Here is a 24860-nt window from a genome sequence, read left to right as displayed (position 1 = left end):
GATGTTTGTTTTTTTTTTCTTTACGCATATTTGTAAAAGGTGTTCTCTGGAAGTAAACGAAGTAATACTTGTAACACATAGAAAGAACTTCACAAAATCGCGCACTCGCCGATGCGATATTTACACTCACTCTTTTTGCGACATGTAAAATGACGCGATTTTTTTTATCACATGATGAATTAATTACTAAGTCTATAATGTATAATTTAATATGTTATTTTGATAGCGATTACAACTTTGGTAACCCCTCTTGTCCGCATTGTACATCATCATAAATATACATTCGGGTAACCTTGTGTAAAAGCTTTCAAATTATATAAACAATTCAAATCTATTTATAGTTCTTTAAAAAACGGGTATTTGTGTGCGATGAACGTCAACCAAGTCATCGTCTAGAGTGAGTAATACCATGAATGAAAAAAACATCGCAAATGCCGAAAGAAAATGCCAGATGTCGTGAGAATCAAAGAAGTTGAACAGAGTTTCGCACGGTCTGTTGCGCAAACGGGACTGGGCCGGTGTGAGCGCCCACGATATCGTTCCGTTCAAAAAGAAATACAAAGCCGCACTCCAAACCAGACAGGCCAAAACGATGTAAACTCCGGGTGTGAGAAGAATCCGTTCCTTGTAGCAAATCTGAGAAAAAAAAAACCAAAGTTAGATTTTTTGTTTTTTTTTTTTTACTTCTCAAAGACTCGCAAAAAAGAGAAAGATCAAAGCGTAGCGTACCTTCATCACTATGTAAAACAAAGTGTACAAAATTAAATTAGCCATTAATATAAGTAATAAAACCGTAGCGAAATTGTCCTCGTGATACATGTTTCCGAATATCGCAAGCGCGATATTAGATAAGTTAGCTAGTACGAGCATCGTGAATCTTGCGGGATAAAGTGGCCTTAACAGATGCCGCATGCCGCAGCGCGCGTCATGCCTGAATGTCTACGAGATAATAGTCTCCATTAGAGTATATCTAAATGTACGATAATTGAAGAAGATGCATTTGGCGCGAGTTACCGCGCGCGATCAACAGCTATTCATCTTGCGAATACAACGTTAATACATAACATACCTGTATTACCCTTCTGCAAACGCCTCTGTTGAATTTGCATCGACCCATGTAATATACTTGTACGGTTAAAATGAAGCATGTCAATAGATGCAGAACGATAAACGTTATCCAAAAATACGTGGTTCCGTTCAAAACTCCTATCAGTCCTATGAATATTATAAGAGCCAGAATTCCGAACGTTACCGGCGCTCTGGCGTTTATATCGGGATGACGATTTTGATAGATCTTGATCATACAGAGAACCGAAATTATGTACATGAAACTTGTGTCTAGTTGCGGATAAAAAAAAAAAAAAAAAAATCGATTAGTGAACAGAGAGATGAGACGCGGTCGTGTGGTCGTAGATCATTGCTACTACTTACCAAACTGGAAGTTACTATGGCTGGGACACACGTGATAACACGCTGACATTACACCTTCCATTATTAACGCAGTGCCCATTGCGTAAAACAAACCGTAATGTTGCGGTATTCCGTAACCTTTCGTTTTATCGTTATCCGACTCGTTGTGTTCCCGTGAATAAGTTAGAAATATGAACAACAAACCCAACAGAACGTATCCGAAATTCGAATACACGTGATTGAAGTCGGACAACAGAATCACAAAAAATTGAGGATGAGCGCACAAGAAATTGTAATAACACATATCTTGATTTCCCGTTGTGTGGAACACGCGCTGATATGTCACCGCCAATTGTACGACCGGTAGCGCGTAGAACACGGCGACGGTTGCCAAATAATACAGATACAAACGAGACTTGTGTCGCAGTATTCTCGGTTCCTTGCGTGCGAGATCACTGACCGAGAGCACGATCTTTGTTCGTATCACATCTTTGTCGGAAAGAGCATCCTCCATCAGATCTATATCGTCCTCATCCAGAGACGAGTCTTCTTCCACGGAATCCCATTGTTTCGGACCGACCTGATGGAACATTTTGATATCGCATAAACGCGTGATAGATATAATTTATGTTTTAATAAAAATTACTTATTACCTCCTCCACCGTCGAAGGACTCGGTACTTGATCAATAACATTCTGACTTTCGTCGTTCAAGAGTTCACGTTCGTGTTTTCTGCCCTCTTTGATATTGAATAATATTGTAGCTATTACATAAAAAATACAGAAGAGAAGTACAATTAACGCTGTTGATACCGTTGCGACGACATAATCCTGTTTGGTAATGGCGGGATGTATGGACAACGTGACAGTTTTGGTACGAGAATTGCTGACAGAACTGCCAATCGATGATGGTCCAAGACAGTCCGTATCATCTCCTTTAACAACAAGCACGACAAAAAATCCTAACGGGAAAGCCTCTCTCTGGAATATTAATTTTATATATATATCAGTATTTTATTTTACATGCACAAAAAATTATGTTAATTACTTAGAAAAAAATACGCTAAACTGTACTCACTGGTACTGTGATAGCTCCTCTTCTAGATACTGTCTGCCAGCGTCCGGAAAATTCAATATTTCGTTCCAAATCGAATACAGGACACTAAACAAAATCAGAAAACGAAATTAGGCAACTCTGTATTTCTTGCGAGTTATTACTGTAACTTACCGATGTATTTTGCACAGACACGGTCATACAGGTGTCGTTGCCTGATTCTACGCGAACAATAACAGTGGAATTCTCGGTTTGTTGAGGGAATATGTAGCCATAATAAATAGGCTCAGACGGAGAGATTTGCACTGTTCGTTCATCTCCTAAACTGTAAAACCAATAACAGTAAAATGCAAAGTCAAGTGAACACAAAAAAATGACAATTTTTTTAATAAGAATTTTTGTTTGTTACAACACCTGTACGCACTTTATATAAAAATCCGTTACTTCCGTTAAATTGACGTTAAACAAAATATTCTCACGACTGGCCGTGGAGATACCAACAATAATAAAATCATCATTTGGCGCAAACTGATCGTATTTGGTTGAGCACAGATTCCGACTTGTTTTATTATATATCACAGAACCCAAGTCTCTGCTCTCGACTAGCAAAGGTATTTGCCAAGACAAAATACCTGTTGTCTGACGCACTACAATTATCAACGGCAAGCTACGAGTTGCATTGCTTTCTATATTTATTCTTGCGGTTTCCAACGATATCTGCACAGTTATGTTAATTTACTTTCTTTTTACAAGAATCGTTAAAATATAAGATAGAAAAAAAAGATAACTTTGTTAAAAACTTACATTGCTGACAGAATATAAAAACACATATTCAACGGTGGAATTTATAGTGTCTCGATAAAGTGTACTGTAGTTTGCTTGAATAACAATAGGGGAAAAGGATGAGAATAATAATGGCACAGCCTGCACAGCGACAAGAAGCATCAATGCGGTAATTAATCCCAAAGAACGTCGCGTCTCCATTGAAGTTACTGAAAGAGGAAAATCAATTCAATTTCAATTATTGTCAATCAAATATATAAAAGAGATGCGCAATATATAAAACTTACTAGTAAACTGAGTTTTTGTATTTTGCTTAACATAAAATAAAAACAAGCGTTGTTTTTTTTTTTTCACTACTGCACGTGTCGCAACTACTAATAAATTATATACAGTTTGACAATTTATATGAGCGCAACCGTACTTGAAAGATGTTTGTTCTCGTGATATGACGTCTGCAAACACACAGAACGCGTTACGCTTGATCAAATATCGACGCGATAGCCAATCAATATTTTGGTTTTCCACAAAATCAAAATACTGATTAGTTGTTGCGTTGTTCCAAGGTCAACGCGATGACACGTTCTGTCTACGCAAGTCATTATATATTAAGTCTGTCTTTATGGCTCTTTAAAATGTAAACAAAAAGTCAAATAAATTGAAGTGCTGTGAAAGCACGTAAATCTCTCCAAAAAAAAAAAAACGTAACAGAACTTACAATCAACAATAATTTTGATCGCAATCAAGTGACTATAATAATACAAATGTATTACGTACATTATAAGTGATCGGCACAATGATTCTTTCTCAGAAGTCAATGCTCGATTTTGCGCTTGTTTCTATTTGAAGAAAACCACCCTGTTGACACACCGACACGTTTCAGTTTACATAGTATGTTCATTATCTTCAATTTCAATTATACAATATAAACATAGCGCAATTCCGTGTGGACACGTACATATGGTCTATGGTGGACACCCTTGATGTAAAATCTGTCAAACGATATTGTCGTCTGTCAATTGAAGTCCACAGTACCAGCACGCACGCGCGACGATGTTGTATCAAGTCGGGGTGACACAGGCCTTGTGTTCAAAGGCCCGTGCAGCAATTAACAAGCTGGTTGCCGCGTCTTAAGTCCGTTCTACATTGATCGCAAGCGCAAACGCAAGGAACAGGTTCTGGTAGAATTTGACTAATCGTATTGAATCGTATCAGCCAATCGACCAGCGTGATTGGTCAATTTTACCTCTCAGCCAGGCGTACGTTCCAAAATCCTCTACCTTGGTTAAATAAAATGCTATATTTTGCGTCACGTGTACTATAGTTTTCGGTTACCAAAATAAGATTTTGGAACGTACCCCCCCCCCGGAGATGTCGTATACGAGAAGGTATTGTTGATACTATACGGTAGAGGGCGTTATAGAGATTACTGATTTATTTCGCACACCTAGCATTTCGCTTAGCCGTGCCGACATCAAAGATGCCGACCGAAAGTTATGCTGCTGTATATATTATTTATATATATATAGTGATATAGCGCGGATATAGCGGGGCAGCAAGTCGAGGTGTCAGAGGTGTCAACGAGAGGCAAGGCGTCGCGTCGAGATTGACACGTTTTTCCAACGCGTTATTTATTAACGCGCGTTTGTTCCTCCTTACGTGCTCGCGAAGTACTGTAACGCGCATTGTTTTTTGATTGTGACACAATTTTTGAGATTTGTCGTCGAAAATATTTTCAGTGTGCTTTATAATATTATCGCCAGCTCGCCAATTTTACTTTTCGCACGTACACGTTTTTTCTTCGCTCTTCGTTTTATTTTTTTTTATTTTTTTTTTTTTTTTTAGTCGGATGTAATTCGCATTTCCCTCTCGTTCGTCGGAGACAACGTGATAGTTCGCAGAATTTATGCGATTCGAGTTCTGTTAGGACTCTAGCGAAAATTACGGTGTAATTTCGCGAACGTTTATGCGCTGCGCGCATCACAATCATCGTCGTCGTGACGGGTGCGAAAAAATCATGGACATGTATATTACGTAGTGTGTGTGTGTGGTGTGTAAAGTGTGTGAGTGAGTGCGCGCGAATGTGCACACATGTAGGAGCGTACGTGCGTGTATGTCATTTGCTTATTTATGCTTATTTGCAAATTGATCAGGAGCAGGAGAGAGAGAGAACCTTGCGTTCTCGCGTAATATATGCTGGTGTGTGTGGCTTTTAATACACGTTTTACAACATGTGTCTCTTACGCGTGAGAGAAACGCGTTTTATTTATGTTTCGCGATCAGTGTGTTTGTTAAATGATTGTTTATCCTTGAGTAGATTGTGGATTTTTTTGCTTGTGTAACTTTTTGCCTTCGTGTTGTCGTGTGACGAGCGTGAAAGAAGAGAGAGAGAGAGACGACAATTTATATCAATAATAATATCTTTAAAAATACTTTCAATTACTCAACAGACACAGATAAACAATCAAATTAATGTGAGTTGTTATATTTTTTCAGATATGACTTTTTCTGCATATTCTGCGTTGTGTAATTGCTCAAGAAAGATTCTGATGTATATGGATGATGATCTGTATACCGCCAAGCAATAGTAAAGTGCACAAGCTGTGATGGGGTGGGTAACATCCACCACAGCACGGATCATTATATGGAGTTGCCTGCTTCGGGGTTTTGATTTAGCTCCACAGGCTTCTCCAAAGCAGGTACCATGTGATAAAACAAGAAAAGTCTTCACAGACTCATGGGGAGTTATCAGTGATGGACCTATGGGCTCAAATTACACTCAAGATTCTCATTGCGAATGGCTCATTAAAGGTAATGAAAAACTATTTACAGATTTGTATATATGTATATAAATGTTTACTCTTGCATATTTTTATCCTTGCCGCTTTTCTCGCCGCAGCCAATCACAGTCGTCAATTTATCACATTAAGTTTTCGTACAATGGGCACAGAATGCAGTTACGATTACGTGTTTGTTTACGATGGGGATTCCTTTCGGTCTCCGCTTCTAGGTAGCTTCAGTGGCAAAACAGAACCGCAACAAGTGACATCATCATCCGGTTATGTAAGCAATATTGCAATATTGCTGATTTTCAAATGAGATATCACAGATTTGCATTCCTCTTGATTATTATCTTCTGTCTTGATAATTGTTGATATTTTATATGAAACAAAGTTTAGGAAAAAAATTGTTTACAATTAAATATACGAAAAAAAAACTACTGGAAGATTCTAACTAATGTAAGATTCTAAGGGAAATTGTATATTCACATATTTTTTTTTTTGTTTTACAGATGTTGATATTATTATATAGCGATACAAATTACGTCCTGGATGGTTTTCATGCAGAATTTTCAGTTACCGATTGCCCAAACAATTGTACCCATCACGGAAAGTGTATTAATAACACCTGCTTTTGCGAAAACGACTGGGGCGGCAAAGATTGTTCACGAGCTCTGTGTCCGAACAATTGCAGTTACAGCGGTGACTGCGGAGTGAAGAGATGCGAATGTAACGACGGATACTCCGGCCAGTCTTGTTCCTTACATAAGACACATCCAGAAGGAAACCGGTATGTTTTTTGTCTACTTAGATCTTTGAACTTGTGTAGCTTTATGTAACAATAAAATTATAAAACTTAAACGGTGTCTATTAAAATATATTTGTTATAAAAAAAAAAGCGAAACATTTACACAGTAATGTAATTGTTTTTGTTTAGATGGCATTGGCTTTCACATTCGGAAGGTGGGCTAAGACCGCGCGCAGCTCACACGGCAGTTTATATTCAAGAGACGGATTCACTTTACGTCTTTGGTGGATACGATCTCAATTATATACTCAGCGATTTAGAAGTGTATAGGTTTAACACAAGTCAATGGGAAGACGAATATGGAAATACGTTAGGTAAGTCGATAAGTGACACACTTCGTATGTGCGCACACAAAAATGTGTGTGAATTTTATAATTTTTTTTTTTTTATCAAGCGATATACACAATGCTTGTTCCAACTTGTATTTGTTTTGCAATTTCACAGAAGGCGCCGCATCTGCCGAATATCTGGATCCGATGTTAATCGCTAATGAATTACAACGCAATCCGAATGCGAAGGAGATATACGGTCTACCGACATCGTCTTTATTTTGGAAGTTGCTTGCCGGCATCAAAGATAACAACACGTTCAGTCTGCTGGATCGAACCGCTAACGGTAGTCAGCACGGTGTTCGGGAATTCAGAAATATGGCGAAAGAAAACGAAAAGAGCAGAAGCACCATTAGAATCAATAGGAACAATGATTTCAGAAGAAAGCATCCGCGAAACATAAGATCGCGATATGCGCAAATAAGGTAGTAAGTGATAAATTTTACACTTTTTTAAAAAAATTTAATATGAAAGAATTTGTGTAAAAACATTGAAACGCAAGAGCGTTGTTTTTATACTTAAATTTAAGATATTTTATTTATTTATTTATTTTTTTGAGATATTTGCATAGCACGTCACTTTTTAATGTTGAGCTCGAATTATTGTTTTAAATATGATTTCTGTTTTAAAGATATCGGAGAAACTTGGAAAATTTATATGGAGAACAGCACGCGTCGGGTATGCAGACCGATGAAACAAAATGGGAAGAGCATATGATAGAGGGATCCGCGGAAGATGATATCTTTATGCAGGAATTCGTGGATTCGAAAGTAACGAAAAACGACTCGTTGAAGGAAGAAATTGTAGAATCAACCGTTGACGAACTACCTAAACCGAATCCTCGATACGGTCACGCTGCGTGCAAATATCAAGGTTCGTGCGTATGTAAATAATGTTGTTTACAACAGAGAATTCGAATCTTAATTGTAAAATTTATAGATCTTGAAACCAACTTTCTCACCGGTATGATGCAAACAGAATCTTTGTATTTTCAGACGGTTTCGTGATTTACGGAGGAAAAGTACAAGACGGCTCGCTGTCGAACGAACTGTGGCACTATAATGTGAATAAGCGCGTGTGGACTTTACGTGCTAAAAACTCGCCTTTCTATCCGCCCAGACTTACAAGGCACACGCTAACTTTGGCAGATGATTATGTCTATTTGTTCGGAGGCAGCACTGTTGATGGGGAATTTTCGTCCAGTCTGTACAAAATCAAATTAAATTTATGTGAGTTAAGCGCTTTGGTGCATTTGTACGTGTGCGTAACGTATATTGGCATTACTGGGGGGTAATAAAAAAAATGTTAATGTAATCTAGCGGATCCTACGGCGACTACTGAAAGATGGACGGAAGTGCGACCTAGGGGCGGCAAGGAACTTGACGTGCGCGTGGTGGCACACTCGACTGTTTATCATCGCGCTACCAATTCTCTATTGGTGTACGGCGGCGTGGTTGCCAGTGTCGCTCGCTTCAGCAAATTATCAGATCGAATGTTTGTTTTCCAACTGGACAGAAAAGTCTGGTCTGAGATTCATTATCCCAGAGCTCATTTGCGAGACACATACGTACCGAGAGAACGTGCGTTTCACACGTGTAATATCATAGGAAACTATCTGGTTGTCTTCGGCGGATATTCTCACCGACACAATAAAGAAGAGATCTGTTATGACAATCAGATGTATCTTTATCATCTTGGTTGCCACGCTTGGGTGAGCCACGATGTGCTGGGTTTGAATGATAAGGGTGAGGCGAATTATGTTACGCAAAGTTATCGTGTTTATATAAAGTTTTTATTAAGCGAGATCTTTACTTCTCTCTTTTCTCGTTTTCGCTCTTCAGATTCTCGTTATCCCAAACAGCAAGGTGTGTTCGCTCACGCGGCGGATGTACGCAATGGAAACACCTTGCTGCTCGTTGGCGGATATCACGGTAATGTAAATGCAGATCTCCTGGCGTACACTCTACCGCCAATGTTAGCACCCGGAGATAAAGATCTTGTCGAACCGGAACAAATTTGCTCGAGGCACAAAAGCCTAATGGAGTGCGCCGCAAATCCCGAATGTGGATGGTGTTCCGCAGATGAAGTATGTATTGCATGATCCTTTAAGTATGATGTTCCTAAATCTCTCTAGTTTTTTCTATTTATAAAAAAAACTTTCCGATTTCTGTATGTTTTAGATATGCTACGGTCGGACAATAGGCAGTAACTGCACGACAAATTTGCAAACAACCCGATGTCCTGGAGTTTGTCCTGCCCTGGGCGACTGTCATTCCTGCTTGATACACGGCCAGCCCGGAGGTGGCTGGGGCACGAGTTTTCGTGGCAAAAAGTCCGTCTCCAACAAATTGAATCTGGGCACGTGCACGTGGTGTGTACAGAACGCCCGTTGTCATCACAAAGACGACAATTACGGAGTGTGCGGTCTACGAGACGACACGCTCTCACAGATACCTGGTTGGTGGGGTTCCAAGGGTACGGAGATCACTAAGGTTGAAGAGTGCCGAGAGATGGACAAGAGACCGGGCTTGACTTTTCTCAAGTACAAGCCACCGGTCAACTTTACTCAACCAGACTCAGTTACCATAGTAAACGCGACAACGGTCGATTTCAATGTGCCGTCCATGCAGGGTGCGAAAACAGAATCGGCGTTGGGGGGCGAGATGATTGCCAGATTGACTGGTTTTCTCAGACCGCACTCTTTTTGGGAAAGTACGGAGGAACAGCTGAAAATATGCGTCAGTTACAACAGCGCGATGCTCCATGTGTCTCGAAACGATAAGCCCGATAAATTGGTAAAGTTGATGTTTACTTAATCTGTGCGTAAACAAATATATAAATATATGTAATATAAATATGTAATTGTGTTATTCAGGAATTGGTCGCTAATCTAACCGCGGAAACGTCGCAGTGTGTGCCAACTAAATGGCCTGACGGTAATCCAATGAAATTGGAACCGTCGGGCCGCTATTTGCTGGATTTCGAATCGAAAAGAATGGTTACCGCGAGCTACGCTTACGCGAGCAAGATGGAGATCACTCACAATAGGAAGACGGAAAATCCAAAGGTCTTCACGTTTGAATATCTGGAGCCGTATCAAAACGGCTCTTGTCACCAATATCGTAACTGCCTGCATTGCTTAACGGATTCCTCGTGCGGTTGGTGCGATATTACTAATCAATGTTTATCGCGCTCTACGAACGAGACCGAGAGCTGTGTGGCGGATGTAGAATGGGGCGAGGAGACAATACGCGAATGGCATTACTTGACAATTACACCGTCAGCGTGCGCCAACTGCTCCAACTATATTTCTTGCGAATCATGCGTGGGCACTAATCTATGCGAGTGGTGGACGGAAGAGGCAAGATGCGCGCGAATCGGTCGTCTACCGAACGCCGTAGTGAGTTTGGATCAGTGTCCAATCCCGTGTCGGCAGCGATCCAATTGTACTCAATGTTTAGACGAGCGCGGTAGATGTGTATGGTGCGAGGCTACGCGGGAATGTTTCTCTTTTTCTGTCTACACATCAGAATATCAATTCGGTTTGTGTCGAGAATGGATGGATCAGGCGGGTCTGATGGGCGTCACGTCGCGCAGCGGTTCGTTGCTCACCGGTAACGATCAGTGCAAGAGCTGCAGTCGACACACCAACTGCTCCAGCTGTCTGCACTCCCTCAGTTGCGGCTGGTGCTACAGCTTGGAGAATCCCATCACCGGTGTATGTGTACAGGGTGATTTTAATCAACCCCACGTTAATTGTAGCACAGTCATCAACGAGTATCGGAACAGTAGTCTGAAGGTCAACGAATCTGGCTGGGCGTATGCACAGTGTCCGGATGTGGATGAATGCGATCTCGGTTTGCACGACTGTCATCCTGACGCGGTTTGCACTAACACTCACGGTAGTTTCAGTTGTCAGTGTAAGCGCGGCTTCAACGGCGACGGCAAGGAGAACTGTACCAAGACTTGTTACGAGAAGTGCGTCAACGGATATTGTAGCGGAGCACCGAAGTACAAATGCAAGTGCAACTTAGGTTGGACCGGACCAGACTGCCGAACCAACTGCGGTTGCTACAATCACTCCACGTGCATACAGGCAAGCGCAAAGATTATTTTAATCAATGATTAACGTCAAGTAAATATTTTTCAATTTTTTGATACTTTAGGGACCGGGCATTTGCGATAAGTGTCTGGATTGGACGACCGGACAGTACTGCGAGGAGTGCAAAGCGGGAAGCTATGGTAACGCGACTACGCCGTTAGGCTGCCGCGAATGTGACTGCAACGGCCATGGCGACGTAGAGCTCGGCGTATGCGATCGACAGACCGGCGTATGTTTTTGTCGCGATAACACCGAAGGTGATAAGTGTCAACGTTGTAAGCGAGGTTACTACGGAGACCCACGAAACGGTGGAATGTGCTACTACGGCTGTATGTCACGGGGTATGCTGGGCGGCGTGGGGAACGGGAAGCAGGGCCTTGGTAGTCGACACTCGCAGTCCTCACTCTGGGACAGTCACTTGAGCGATTCGCCAACTAGGGAGTGTTTGTGGATCGTTAGCCCGGAGACGGATCTCTCCTCGGACTTGACCACTCCAATAGTTCAGAGTATAATACAGTTCACCATCCATGACGACATTAATGTGAGCTGCCAGGAGAACAGCGTATACGTTTACGACGGTCTACCAGAATTCGTCTCATCCACCGGTCATCAGAGCCAGTTGCTTGGAGTATACTGCACGGAAAGCACAAACTATCCGGTTACGGTGGAGGCCAAATCTGGATTTTTGACAGTACACTACAAGCAACTGGACGAGGTCGAAGGTTTCAACGCGAGTTATGTTGTGATGACGTGCAACAACTGTGTAGGCAATCGCGAGTGTCGCAACGGCAATTGCCTTTGCAAACCTGGTTACGTCGGTATTAATTGCGATGTCGAGATTTGTCCGAATAATTGCACCGCCTCCAAAAAACGCGGCGTCTGCGACAAGGGTTACGGTCGTTGCATCTGCGAGAAGGATTACGGTGGTCGCGATTGTTCCGTCCAGCTCGAGAATCATCAACTAATCTTCACAGAATTGTTCAATTCGGAGTATTTAGCCGATCATCTGGATCACTTGAGAAAGACGCTTCCTCGCTTCGGACACAGTCTCGTAGCCGATCGACGCGGTAGTCTGTGGATGTTCGGCGGTTACTCACTGAGTCACGGACCCTTGAACGATATTAGACTTTTCGACACGAAGAACAACACGTGGATGCCGGTAACAGTCGAGTCCACCTCAGAAGCGTCCATGCCGCAGGGACGCTATTTCCATGCCGCCGAGATTGTTCACAGCAGACAGCAGATTTACGTTTACGGTGGTCTGTCGATGAAGGATGAAGAGATACAAGGACTGTCAAACAACACTCTGAGCGATTTTTGGAAATTTAGTTTGCAGAACCAGCGGTGGAGCCAAATTTTGCAAGATGAATCGAAGAAAGAACCATTACCTTTGGCTGGACACACGTTAACCTTGCGTAGAGATGGAGAATCGGAAAGTCTGATTTTGATCGGTGGTTTCAGTCCGAAGTACGGCTATTTGGACACGGTTTGGGAATTTAATCTTGAAACGGAAACCTGGGACACAGTGCGCACTGTCGGGAACGGACCCGTGGGCGTGTACGGTCACTCCACGGTATATCACAGCAAGTCGGATAGCTTCTACGTTTTCGGTGGCTACACCTATGCGATAAACAAAACGTTTATCTCGAACAAACTGTACGCCTTGGATTACAAGACACGAACGTGGTCCGTGCTGCCACCATTTGAAGACGATGTCACCGATGGGAACAGTTTGCCACAAGCTAGATTTCTTCATTCCGCGGTTACAACAGATGAATACATGGTGATATTTGGCGGCCGACAGAATCCTCACAATACCTCGGACTCTCTGATAGCATACAAATACTCGTGCAATCTATGGATACGTTTGATAACAAAAGACATGGAAACGATCGGCAATCCACCGCCGCCAGCGTATGCCCACGCGATGACTCACGCCGATCCAGAATCGAATGCCGTTTACGTCGTTGGCGGATTTGACGGTGGCATCAAGAGTCACGTCACCTTAATCAATGTACCGGAGGATCTGTGTAGTCTGTGGACAGATAAGACCACATGCAGAAAGTACTTTGGTTGCTCATTCTGCGCTATCACCACCATCACAGGCGTCAATACTTCTTTCTGTTTTTCAAACGAAGTGTCGAGCAACCGAGACGACAGATGTGACAAGAACGTCGCCCAAGCGCAACGATCGAATGGAATATTTTGCAATTTGGATTGGATGGCAGGCAGAAAGTGTCAGAGTTTCAAAACTTGCACGGAATGTTTGGCGGAATGGCCGTATTATAAAGATGAGAAGCCAGTTTGCAAGTGGTGCACCAAGTGTTCACATCCCAGATGCATTTCTGCAGACAAAAACTGTGACGAACAAATACCAGGAGAGAACAAATGCAGCACGTCGGTCATTAATGTGAATCAATGCTGGGAACGTTTGTGTCCGGCAAGTGATTGCGAGAGATGCAACAATCTAAGCGGTTGCGCGTGGACGAGGCAAGTGTTGAAAACGAACGAGATTGGAGCGACGTTAACGGGCGAACCGGTATACGATTGGAACTGCGTTCCAAATTATATTTTCGAACGGTCCAGCATTAAAATGAGCAGCACCCAGTGCGAAAAAAGATGCTCCGATCACAAGGACTGCAGGAGCTGTTTGAAGGGTACCGGTGCCGAGGGAGGATGGAGCGAATGCAGATGGTCCACGCAATTGCACGAATGTATTTCTCCGTCTTATCAACCGCTCTATTGCGCTGGTGGTGTCTGCGGATTAGTATTGCGTAACACGGATGTGGATCACTGCCCGGAACCGTGTTCAGTTTTCAAACAGTGCAGCACCTGCCTGAAACACTCGCATTGCGGCTGGTGCTCTCTGGATTCTGCCAATATAACCGGACAAGGAATATGTACGGAAGGATCGCTCGAAGCGCCAACCGATCATCCGGCAGGCGGTACCTGTGAAATGTTTTACCATCAACATTTTCCGGAAATTGAAACAACTACTGTAACACTGAACTCACTTCAAACGGATATCTTAGAGTCACAGGACAACGTTACGATGCTATTGTCCAACGTGATAATGAAACCAGAGTTCTCGTGGCATTACGTCCGCTGTCCTCCGGAAAATGAATGCGTAAACGGACATCACACCTGTTCGCCGAAAAGTGAGAAATGTTTCGATCTGGAAGTAGGATTCGAGTGTAAGTGCGGAGACGGATACAAGACCGAGACTACGTGGGGAAACGAGTTCGGGAGAAAAATCTGCGTGCCCATGTGTACGCAAGGTTGCGTAAGAGGTACGTGTGTTGAGCCCAATGTGTGCCGTTGTGATTTCGGTTACGTCGGCGCCAATTGTTCCATCCAGTGTCAGTGCAACGGACACAGCAACTGCGCTGGTCCGGATAAGCTCGATGTCTGCTTGAAATGTCACAATAACACAATGGGACCGCAATGCGAGAAATGTTTGCCTCTGTATGTCGGCAATCCTGCCGACAACGGTCAGTGTGTGCCGTGTCTTGAGTATTGCAACGGACACACTCGGATTTGTCTCAACGGCAGCTCGTTTCGCGTGGAAGATCCAAAGAAGGTGGACGAGATGTCGTTGGATCGTTTAATGGCGGAACTGGTGGAAGGACCAGTGGCTAAAGCAACGTGCATCAATTGCGGCAACAACACGAAGGGTGACAAATGCGGCGAATGCATGACCGGTTATTTTCGGGGAACGGAAGATCTCCGAGACGTGTGTCGACCGTGCGAATGTCACGGTCATGGTTTCACCTGCGATCCCGTGACCGGAGAGAAGTGCAACTGCGGCAATAACACAGAAAGCGAACCGTCCTGCATTAGCGGTCCTATAAAAGGCACGAATATTGCTGGCACGCCATGCTGGATGGTGCAGTGCAGCAAGTGTAGGGAAAATTACGCAGGCACCCCGACAATGGGTCATCAATGTTACAAGACTGTTACAGTTGACAACAAAATGTGTTTCGACTCAAAATTAATAGGTAAGTTTCAATCGAAAAATAATACAATCTCGCAAAGAAACAAATTCCTCTCAACGTGTAGTCTGAAACGTTTCGTGTGAAAACATTTTGTAGCCTCTTTCTCTTTTCGTTCTAAATACGTCGAATATCTTACGTGCGCTAATTTTCGTGCGTAATAATAAAATTGCGCTGTTATTCTGTTCCAGATGAATGCAAAGCAAAACCGAAACCTTTGAAACCTGGTCAAACTGTCTTCTATATGGTGCAACCACGATTTATGAACGTGGATATCAGAGTTGTAGTAGATGTCACTCAAGGCGCTTTGGATCTGTTTTTAAGTCCCAGAGACGACTCTTTTGTTGTTACTCTGAACTCGTCAACTGGATACCAGGATGTAAGATATTTCAAGTTTTTCATAATTTTATATAATATTCGTCCACTTTTAGTTTTTTTTTTATAACTAGCACAACACAGGCGCACGCTATTGTTATTTTTATTTAACGTGTTGTCGGTGAACACAACCTGTCACCGCGATGACAGATAGTATATACGTCTTATAAACCATATAATACACATATGAGAAATGTCAGAAATAACGCATGAAAATCAAACTCAAAAAATAGTGAAAGAGAAAAGTGGAAAAACAACACGTGACAGGGAAAAGGGTAAAAAAGAGAATATTATATATATTATATGTAATATTCTATATCTATATATAATACACACACATACGCGTAAATGTGTATATATATATATACCGTAATCACGTGACCGAAGTCAGTAACACCGCCGCGGTCGCGCGGCCGAGGTCAGTGACTCCACCGCAGTCGCGTGACCGAGGTCATTGACCCCCCCCCCCACCAAGGCCGCGCGGCCGAGGTCAATGCCCCCGTCAAGGCCGCGCGGCCGAGGTCAGTGACCCCGCCAAGGCCGCGCGGCGGAGGTCAGTGACATTACTGTAGTATATATATAATACATATAATACAATATAAAGTATAATATTATAAATATATAACAAATTATATGTGTGTGTATTATTTAATGTTATAATATAAATTACAGTCACGTTATTTTCACGTGTTGTTCTTCTACTCTTTCCTGTTACGTGACTTTAGTTACGCGCGCGTTTTTAATTTTCTCTACATATACGACGAACTGTCTCAAAATCGCTTTTCATTATTTACTCTCTCGATCTTACCGATTCGATTCGACTCGATCAATCAACCAATCGGCAACGCGGAAAAGAGGCAACAATAGGTGCGATATATTCGACTCCAAACGCGCACTTCTCGGTCCAAATGCCTTTTTTAATATAGGAAGGATTTTAATTCTTATAAAATACATGTTAAAATAGTGTCTAAGTGAAATATCGATATTTGCAGGTCGAGTTAGACAATAGATTCAAGTCACAATCCGATTGGTTGATGGAGAAGCACTCCAACTGCAACTTCCGTATCGTCGAGTTCGATCCTCACGGCAACACGGCGAACGGCTCCACAACCGAGTCGACTTCGAATGCCAAGCTACAATTCTACGTAATGGAATATTATGCAGAAAATCTAGCTACTTTTCTAACGATCGAACAGCGAAACACATTCTTGGTGGTCCGCAATCTGACAAATCGGCTGGTGTTAACCCTGCCGCAAGATCGACATGAACTGGGCCAGACGAAGTTTCATATCGCGTTACGGGCGATCGAACCGACAAATGCGGAATTAACCGACCACGCTGCCTACGGATTGGTCTTCTTTCGACAGGATCAGTTGCATATCGACTTGTTCGTCTTCTTCTCGTGCTTCTTCTCTTGCTTCTTCTTACTTCTAGCGCTATGCGTAGTACTGTGGAAGACGAAACAAGCGGCGGACATGCGTCGCGCACGTCGTCGTCACGTTGTTGAGATGCTGCACATGGCGAAACGGCCGTTCGCTTCCGCAACGATACTCTACGATCGGGATGGCGGCGAGTGTAGCCCAACCTCGCCGCAACGTAAGGGCAGGCGCGGCAAGCACGTGAGCTTTCACACTGACGTGAGACCCGTTGCTGTCGAGCCCACTGACGATGGCGTAGCAGCAGTGGCGACAGTGTTTATCAGATTACCTGGTGGACGTCAAGCACCTGTCAAACTCGCCTTAGGCAGCTCGCTCATACTCTTGACCCGGGTTTATCCAGTGAATAGCAGAGTGTTCCTAAGACGTAGAAATAGCCACGCATCGAACTGAACCCGCGTTACGGTGGAATCTCGATCTCGACAATTTTCGAGTTCCACACCAATGGTTCTCCCGTACAATTTCTCCGGAACATCGTCGACGACGAGCTCCGATGTTTGAACACGGATTAACAGATTAATCTGAAAAAATATTCACATTCGAATTTGCAAACGAACAATTTTCCTTTTTAGAATTTTTTTCAACACGATTGTTTCTAAAGTTAAATTACCTCGGGACGATATCGGTAGATCTCTGATAACGATCGTCTGTGTAATTTATAAATTTTACTACTAAATATTTTTGCTATTTCCATGTGCCGTTTAATCTTCTCGTTGCTGTGCACTGAGATACTGAAGATTTGCGGTGTTATTTTTCGCAGTGTGACTCTGATAAAAAAATCACAAGAGAAAGAGAGCAAGAAAGTTTTAAGAGTCTTCGTACATTCGGAATTTGCAAACCGATGCGAAGAGTTCGAATTGCGATTTTAATTCGAATGAAAAAAGTTGCAATTTATGCTCAATTAATGTTCACATCATCGTCCCGTATTATACTGGTTTTTTTTTTTTTTTTATTCAAAAACCTCGATTTCTCGAGAGTCCGTATACATGTATTTATATTTGCACTTGTTATCTTGGATTTACTATTTACAAGCCCGAGGATGTAAACTCGCATTATTATCCTTGTACAGTGATTTATCTATAAAAACTATTCCTTGTTGATTTTTACGTCGCGTGTTAGCCCGGCTAACAAAAAAAAAAAAAAAATTTTCAAATTCAATTTTTCTGTAAAATAACAAATCCACACGACATGCGAGAACGTGCGCGCGCGCGCGCGCGCACAAAGAGATATTAAAAAGTGTATTTATTACGATTTTAAAATTTTACAGAAATTTTTATTACATACGTTGCGGTAAAAGCAAGGAGGAATAACCGATAGATGGGTGAACTTAATTCACAAACACACTTTTGTTGTGACATGTATAAAACAAGACACAAGTGGATCCGTTCCAGATTCTTCAGAACCTTCGAAACCAAGGTTCCCGTAAAAACGTGTGAAAAATGAAGTCACGCAATATTTAAATATGTAAATAAGGATTTGTGATATTAAGATTCGGTAAATCCAGGATGTACATGTTGTACAGGATATATTTCATGTGTTATCGAACGCATCTCTCTGGAGTATGTCTTGCGTGCACGATATGCGAGTGAGCCTCCGAGTTGGTCAAATCGTTGCGACAAATGTTCTCGGTTAGCCGAACGAATAAATCGACCTGAGAAGATATTTCTCGTCAACGAGTCGTTTCTCCGACTCTACGGAATAACATCGGGATCTGTTAGCCGAGTCGTACCACGCGAATTGGTCCGCTAAGATGCTTCTCTTTACTTTTGGCCAAAGCGAGCGTTGAATATGCGTGAAATATATTCTGTTCGTTGATTTAGAAAAAAAAAAAAAAAAAAAACTGTACTACGTATAAAACTACAAGTTTTTCATAAATTCTTGGAAAATTCTGTACTACGTGTAAAGAGATTTTAATATTCGCGCGTACAAAAATCTTGTGTTGCAAATCCGTGAATACAAAGTCACAAAACTGTTTTATTTGTTTTTTTTTCTTTTTTTTTTTAATTAGAAGTCGAGTGCCGCGTAGCAGCTACGAGAAGCGATTGTAAGATAAAATTTTTGATCTACACGCGTTATGTGTTGTCGTACCATTCCATGACGAGACTGTAATAAGATTTGTATATATACATATGTCGTTATATATATACACGTATACACATATAACGATTTGTAATTTATATGTCGACACATTCGTAAGCATTTAACGAAACGATTTCGCGTCATGGAATATATACTCATGGGTTTTCCTTCCCGAAGGAAGAGAATTCTATTTCTCGCGCAGAATTCGTATCATTTGAACAGTATTAGAATCTCTAACTAAAGACGATGGAGCTCGACAATGTGTAATGTTTAAGGTTCCTATGCCAAACCGATTAGAATCGATTGTTGTGTGCGAAAAAAAAAAAAAAAAAAAAGAACGTTCTACTATATAATATATTATTTATCGTAAGCATATATGTATGTACATAAGAGCGAAACGTTTTACTTCGAAAAAAATGAGATGTAACGTGCGACGCGCATATACCGTATTAATGAGTACATTGCTCGAGAAATACTTTACGATTAGATGAGACTATTGTATTAATCAGAAAAACAAAACAAAAACCAGAAAAAAAAAAAAAAACGGAAAGGTAATACAAGCGTAATATTTAACATGTTTAGTGAACATTTTTGCAAAAAGTATGAAAATGGGATAGCACGAGGCAGTTTTATATGATTCATCTTAAAAGATAAACCGTGTAAAGGAAGACCGCGAGAATGAAAACAGTCACGCAACGTACCTCATTCTTGTGTGCTTTAATTTTCCAAATAGATTAAACTAACGACGCTACGTAACGGGTTGAAGATCTAAGGCCTCTTTTATGCGCATGAGTTTTCTTGTTGTTATATTGCATAAACGAGGCATGTGCGTGAAGCAACGGCTTAGATACCTTTACACATAATATACATGTCATCAATTAGTTCAAAGAATTCGTGAGCGTTCCTCGAATAGAACAGAGATAATATTCGTTGATTAATTATTAAGCAAACACATTGACGTGTTAGAAACCGACCAATCTGTTGAATCTCAGAGTATTTTTCTTGTCACACACACACACACACAAGTCATTGCTCGGAACGCAATTCGACTTTTGTTGTTATTTTATTCTTCAGAGATTTACCTGATACTATCTATATCAGTCCCTGTCTCTCTCCTGTCGGCTTCTCTTACTCGCCAATGTATATATTAATCTCCTTCACTTTTCCATATATATTATCGCTCGAAAGTACGTAAAGCGTGTTGAAAAATTCAAAGTTCCTTCTCAAAATTTACATATATCTCGAGAACTCTTCCATGCGTGATTTTGAAGATCTTTTATGGAATCGAAGAAGACCATTTAGAGAGAGAGAGAGAAAGATAGACGGGAGTTTGAAGGTAATTTTTTTTTTTTAGTTTTTATTTTATTTTTTTTTATTGTGAAAATTTAGATCACGCGATCGATTGCAATTCGCGACGATTTCGCTTTGTTCATTCATCGCTTAACACTCGATCATGTTGCTCCACACGAGAGCGTACGTAAATATAAATACAAATATACATAAGTATATTTATATTTATATAGTACTAAAGAAGTACACAGAAGCATCGATATTGTGTACATTTATATACATAGAAAGATATATGTATTGTATACATATATAAAAAATTACGTATATACATAAATACGGTAAGTGTATATCATTTTTCGGTTGTACAGATCTGAGCGTTTATTTTCGAAATATTCTATTTTATATATAATTATTATATATATATATATATGTATATCGCGTGTCGCGTCGATAGCAAAGAGAGCGTTGATATTCCAATGTATGTTGGTATTGCGTCGTGCGAATAACGAGGAAACAACGGGATTCGTGTAGCCGAGGAAAAATTGTAACGAAAAAAAAAACAAAAAAAACAAAAAAAAAACAGTAAAGGTTGTGAAACAAAAACAAGAAAATACAGCGAACTTTCGAGGTACGAGAGAGAGTGTGTGCGATTTATATTCTTTTGAAACTCGTACCACACACGATGGGAAAACGTAAGGTTGTGCAAACAATTATTAGTAAATTGTATTGCAGAAGCTTTAATAAACGTAACATATGAAAAATCGAAGGTTCTTGTTGGAATTGTTATTGTAACTCTCTCCTTGATGATAAATCGTCCGTGTCGTATCTTATTTTTCTGACGCTTGTTTTTTTTTTTTTTTTTTTTTTTTTTTTTTTTTTTTTTTTTTTTTTTTTTTGCTGACTCTACTTTGTTCGATTACTCATACATTTCTCAGATTGTACATTGTACGAGTTCTAAAACCAGAAGAGGATTGTCTTTTAAAATGTGGAATATAAGGAACGGTGGGTGAAAAAAAAAAAAAAACATGAGATCGCGCAATTGTATAATTAAATCCATCTTTTATTCTTTCGCATATACGTCAATTCGGTAAAATCTCTCAAACTCAATTTATATCTCTCGATATTACATAAGAATTCTCTTTCATTATAATTACTTACTATTCTCAGGACGCTTTTAGAATGTGCCGTTCCGCAAGTTATTTACACACATACATTAAGAATGTCGCATACATTCAATGTATTCACATTTGTTCATGTGCACAACACGCACACATGCATACACACATATGTATGTATATATATATAAAGCAACCTAGGAAAACTAATTGTTAGTTTTCTTTCCAGAGCTTTCTTTCTCTCTCGCTCTCTCTTTCTTTAAAAACTTTGATCTTTCTTCTTTACGATTGAACAAGAAGAAACACTCGCAAAAAGAGTTATATCGGTTTAAGAGAAAATCTTCCAAATAGATTCTTATCTTTAAAAAACATATTATATATATATACACATAAAAGGCAGCTCGTCGTAAGTGATAAAACGTTGTAAGAAAAAACGTCTCTTATCGCTCTAATAAAATTACATCCGTTTATTTTTATTAATAAATGTTATTTGTTCTTTACGAAATCATTACAAAAGTTAAGTTTGAGTTTCTTCTCTCCAAATGTTTTTTCTTCGCGAGTGTGCGAACAAGCAACAATAAATCGTGCGAAATCGCTAATTGCTGTTTCGAAGATTTTCGCGAATTTCACACACACATACACACACACATGCGCGCATATGGTTTTCTTTCAAATTCTCTCTCTTTCTCTCTCTGTCTCTCTCAACTTTAACTAAAACTTAACTTTAAAACCACGTTTTTTCGTTAAAAGATTGAATTTGTTGCAGAGTGGATAAGAGATTCGTTACGCGAGAATAGACAAAACCTAAATCTTGATCCTTCATTTTTGGGGGTAAGGGGGGAAGAAGAGGGAGTGGGGTGTAAAACCGTATTATATAAAATACACACTTAAATAGAGAAACCATTACAAAAATTTTTTACAAGCTTCAAACATTGTCTAATATTTAAACGTATTAATATTTTGGGAACGACAGGGCAAAAAGATCGTCCTTCTTCTTTGTACGTTTTTACGCTTTGTACAATTTTTGAGTTACAATAATTCGCAATCAGTTTATCAGATCGCGACTTTGGAGCACGGCAAAAATCTAGGATTAATAATTCGCATTTTTTTTTTCACTGGGAAATAAGTGCGCGTGCAACTGCAACTTTATAAAATTATTGCGGTAGTTTTTTTTTTTTTTTTTTTTTTTCGATAGCACGGAAGTTGTACGTGTTACAAGATAGGACATGTGCTTTAATTGCACGCGCAACACACACAACTGATATCTTTCTTTCAACCGTGACCTTTCGTTAGAAATTAAGTTGTCAAATATATATATATATGTGTACATATGTACTTATTATTAATGACTCATTATCATTTCGATATTTACGAAATACATTTATATAATAACGATGCGAAATTTGCGAATAAATGAGATTATTCTTGTTTTATGTTTCGTATTTATCATTCAACGTACTATTCTTTTGACCAAACGCGCAAAGAAACAGTAAAAAGTTTAGCAATTCTTTGTTACTTATATATTGTCGGGGTAATATATCAAAAAACTTTTGTGTGGATGTTGATATTCACTGCTTGATGAAATTGTCAAACGCGGAGTAAAAATGCCATAATTGCACGTGCAATTATTGCTCAGTAAGAGACAGGTACAAGAATGTTTTACAGTTGTATCGTCTTAACACCGTGACAATCTTATTTCTACACAACATTAGCCACTAGCAACGTGGCAAGTATATATTTATCTGTACATATACATATACATACACATACTTATATTTTATGCATGTATACTTATACATACATGTATATATAGATATATATATTTACATTTGTAACGAGATTTGTATGTAAGTAAATAACAATAAACGAGATATATATATATATATATAATTTAATAATAATATAATAATAGATCTCTCTTAGTGTTTTGTTTTTTTTTTTTGTTTTTTTTTTCAGAAAACTGCGAGCTACACGTAAATATGATTTCGATAATACTCTCGAGGAGACTCGAATCTGCATATAGACGATACAATAGAAAGACATGTGAGAACAAAAGAACATTTATAAATATCGTATCAAAGTATACTGTTACTTCACAAAAATTAATAATTTAAAAACAAATAATTTAAAAACAAATAATTTAAAAACAAATAATTTAAAAAAATCACAATATTAATAAAAACAACATAACTTATAAAAAAAAAAAAAAAAAACAAACAATCTCTTTTCTCTCTCTAGAAAAATCTTAATTTTATACAAAATATAAAATAATTTTGTTACTCTCGCATAAAAAATTGTCAAAACAGTTATTACTTCTTACAGCGAGAAAATCAACACAAATTTGATCTTCTTCGAAGATAAATTCGAATCAGAGAAGTCACGCACGGCGTTCAATTTTTCTATCATATAAAATATAAATTTGTAGAAAATAAATAGCATCTTTATTTTGTTTATATCGTCGAAAATAGTATAAATATTAAACATTTATATCATTCGAGCTTTATAGATTTTCACAAAATCATGCAGATTTGAGTCGTCACCGAAACTTATCGTCTGTGATGTAAAACACGATCGTTTAAACTGCGAACATATTTCTAGATCGCGTTCTCATCGACACATTCATTATTACCATACATACGAGACGCTACAAATCTATTCACACACATACAAATACATATATAAATATATATAGAACATCTCAGAGAACATGATAATCAGTAACAAGAACCATATATCTTCAATGAAGCTGTTATGTAGCTTCGATATTGCTTAATAAATGTTCAAAACTTCTAAACAATGATTTAATCTTCAACATTAAATGTTTCGATAATCTATTAGCTTTGATAAAATAAAATCTACACAAATTTTGTAACTCCAATATCTATTTACATCTTTGAAAGTTGAAAGTTGAGTTACGTTTTTTTCTTTTAGAGAACTTAATATATTATACAATATACGATACCGAAATAAAAATATAAACTTATATTTATTAGATGATTTTTCTCTTTCAATATAAATCGATTTAAAATCTTTTTTCACAAGCGTAATCTATCACTGATTTCCATATTTTCTACGACATACTGTACATGCAAGGCATTCAGGAAGGTTTTTCAGATATAGTTAACAGTGATGTATATTTAAGTAATACTTCGTTAAAGTATTTCGTTTAAGGTAATTGCCATGTTCTTTAAGTCAGTGTTCCTTAAACTATTTTCGACAGAAATTGATAACTGATAATTCTACGTTGATTAGTACGTTAATTGTGACAGATATATTTATCTTTTTGTTATATATTTAACTATTTTATCTGT

At 39.4% G+C, this 24860-nt stretch overlaps 2 protein-coding genes across 6 annotated transcripts; one reads left to right on the top strand and one right to left on the bottom strand.

The window, feature by feature from the left end:
• Positions 1-8: 8 nt before the first annotated feature.
• Positions 9-4325, bottom strand: LOC109858980 (SID1 transmembrane family member 1-like). Of its 2 annotated transcripts, XM_020436759.1 has the most exons (11): positions 4202-4325; positions 4021-4101; positions 3268-3455; positions 2888-3180; positions 2638-2788; positions 2488-2571; positions 2064-2390; positions 1432-1990; positions 1070-1338; positions 730-939; positions 9-636 (listed from the first exon to the last, which is right to left on the bottom strand). In XM_020436759.1, exons 3-11 carry the CDS (start codon positions 3445-3447, stop codon positions 346-348), a joined length of 2364 nt encoding a protein of 787 aa, XP_020292348.1. In that variant the 5' UTR covers positions 3448-3455; positions 4021-4101; positions 4202-4325; the 3' UTR covers positions 9-345. The 2 variants fall into 2 exon arrangements, with proteins under 2 accessions (XP_020292348.1, XP_020292349.1); XM_020436760.1 differs by lacking the exon at positions 4021-4101.
• Positions 4326-4783: 458 nt separating this feature from the next.
• On the top strand, positions 4784-18267 carry LOC109858985 (multiple epidermal growth factor-like domains protein 8). Of its 4 annotated transcripts, none has more exons than XM_020436766.1 (15): positions 4784-5247; positions 5740-6054; positions 6143-6306; positions 6536-6813; positions 6961-7145; positions 7276-7585; positions 7792-8033; positions 8156-8389; positions 8480-8905; positions 9002-9246; positions 9341-9955; positions 10036-11256; positions 11327-15260; positions 15446-15633; positions 16622-18267. In XM_020436766.1, exons 2-15 carry the CDS (start codon positions 5850-5852, stop codon positions 17456-17458), a joined length of 9084 nt encoding a protein of 3027 aa, XP_020292355.1. In that variant the 5' UTR covers positions 4784-5247; positions 5740-5849; the 3' UTR covers positions 17459-18267. The 4 variants fall into 4 exon arrangements, with proteins under 4 accessions (XP_020292355.1, XP_020292356.1, XP_020292357.1 ...); XM_020436767.1 differs by lacking the exon at positions 4784-5247 and adding an exon at positions 5274-5442; XM_020436768.1 differs by lacking the exon at positions 4784-5247 and having other exon boundaries at positions 6003-6054; positions 6153-6306.
• Positions 18268-24860: the final 6593 nt, after the last annotated feature.

Source organism: Pseudomyrmex gracilis, unplaced genomic scaffold (assembly GCF_002006095.1).
Source record: "Pseudomyrmex gracilis isolate BER0280 unplaced genomic scaffold, ASM200609v1 scaffold_231, whole genome shotgun sequence".
NCBI lineage: Eukaryota > Metazoa > Arthropoda > Insecta > Hymenoptera > Formicidae > Pseudomyrmex > Pseudomyrmex gracilis.
Note: the sequence above shows the minus strand (reverse complement) of the source record. Positions and strands in the feature narration are given on the sequence as shown.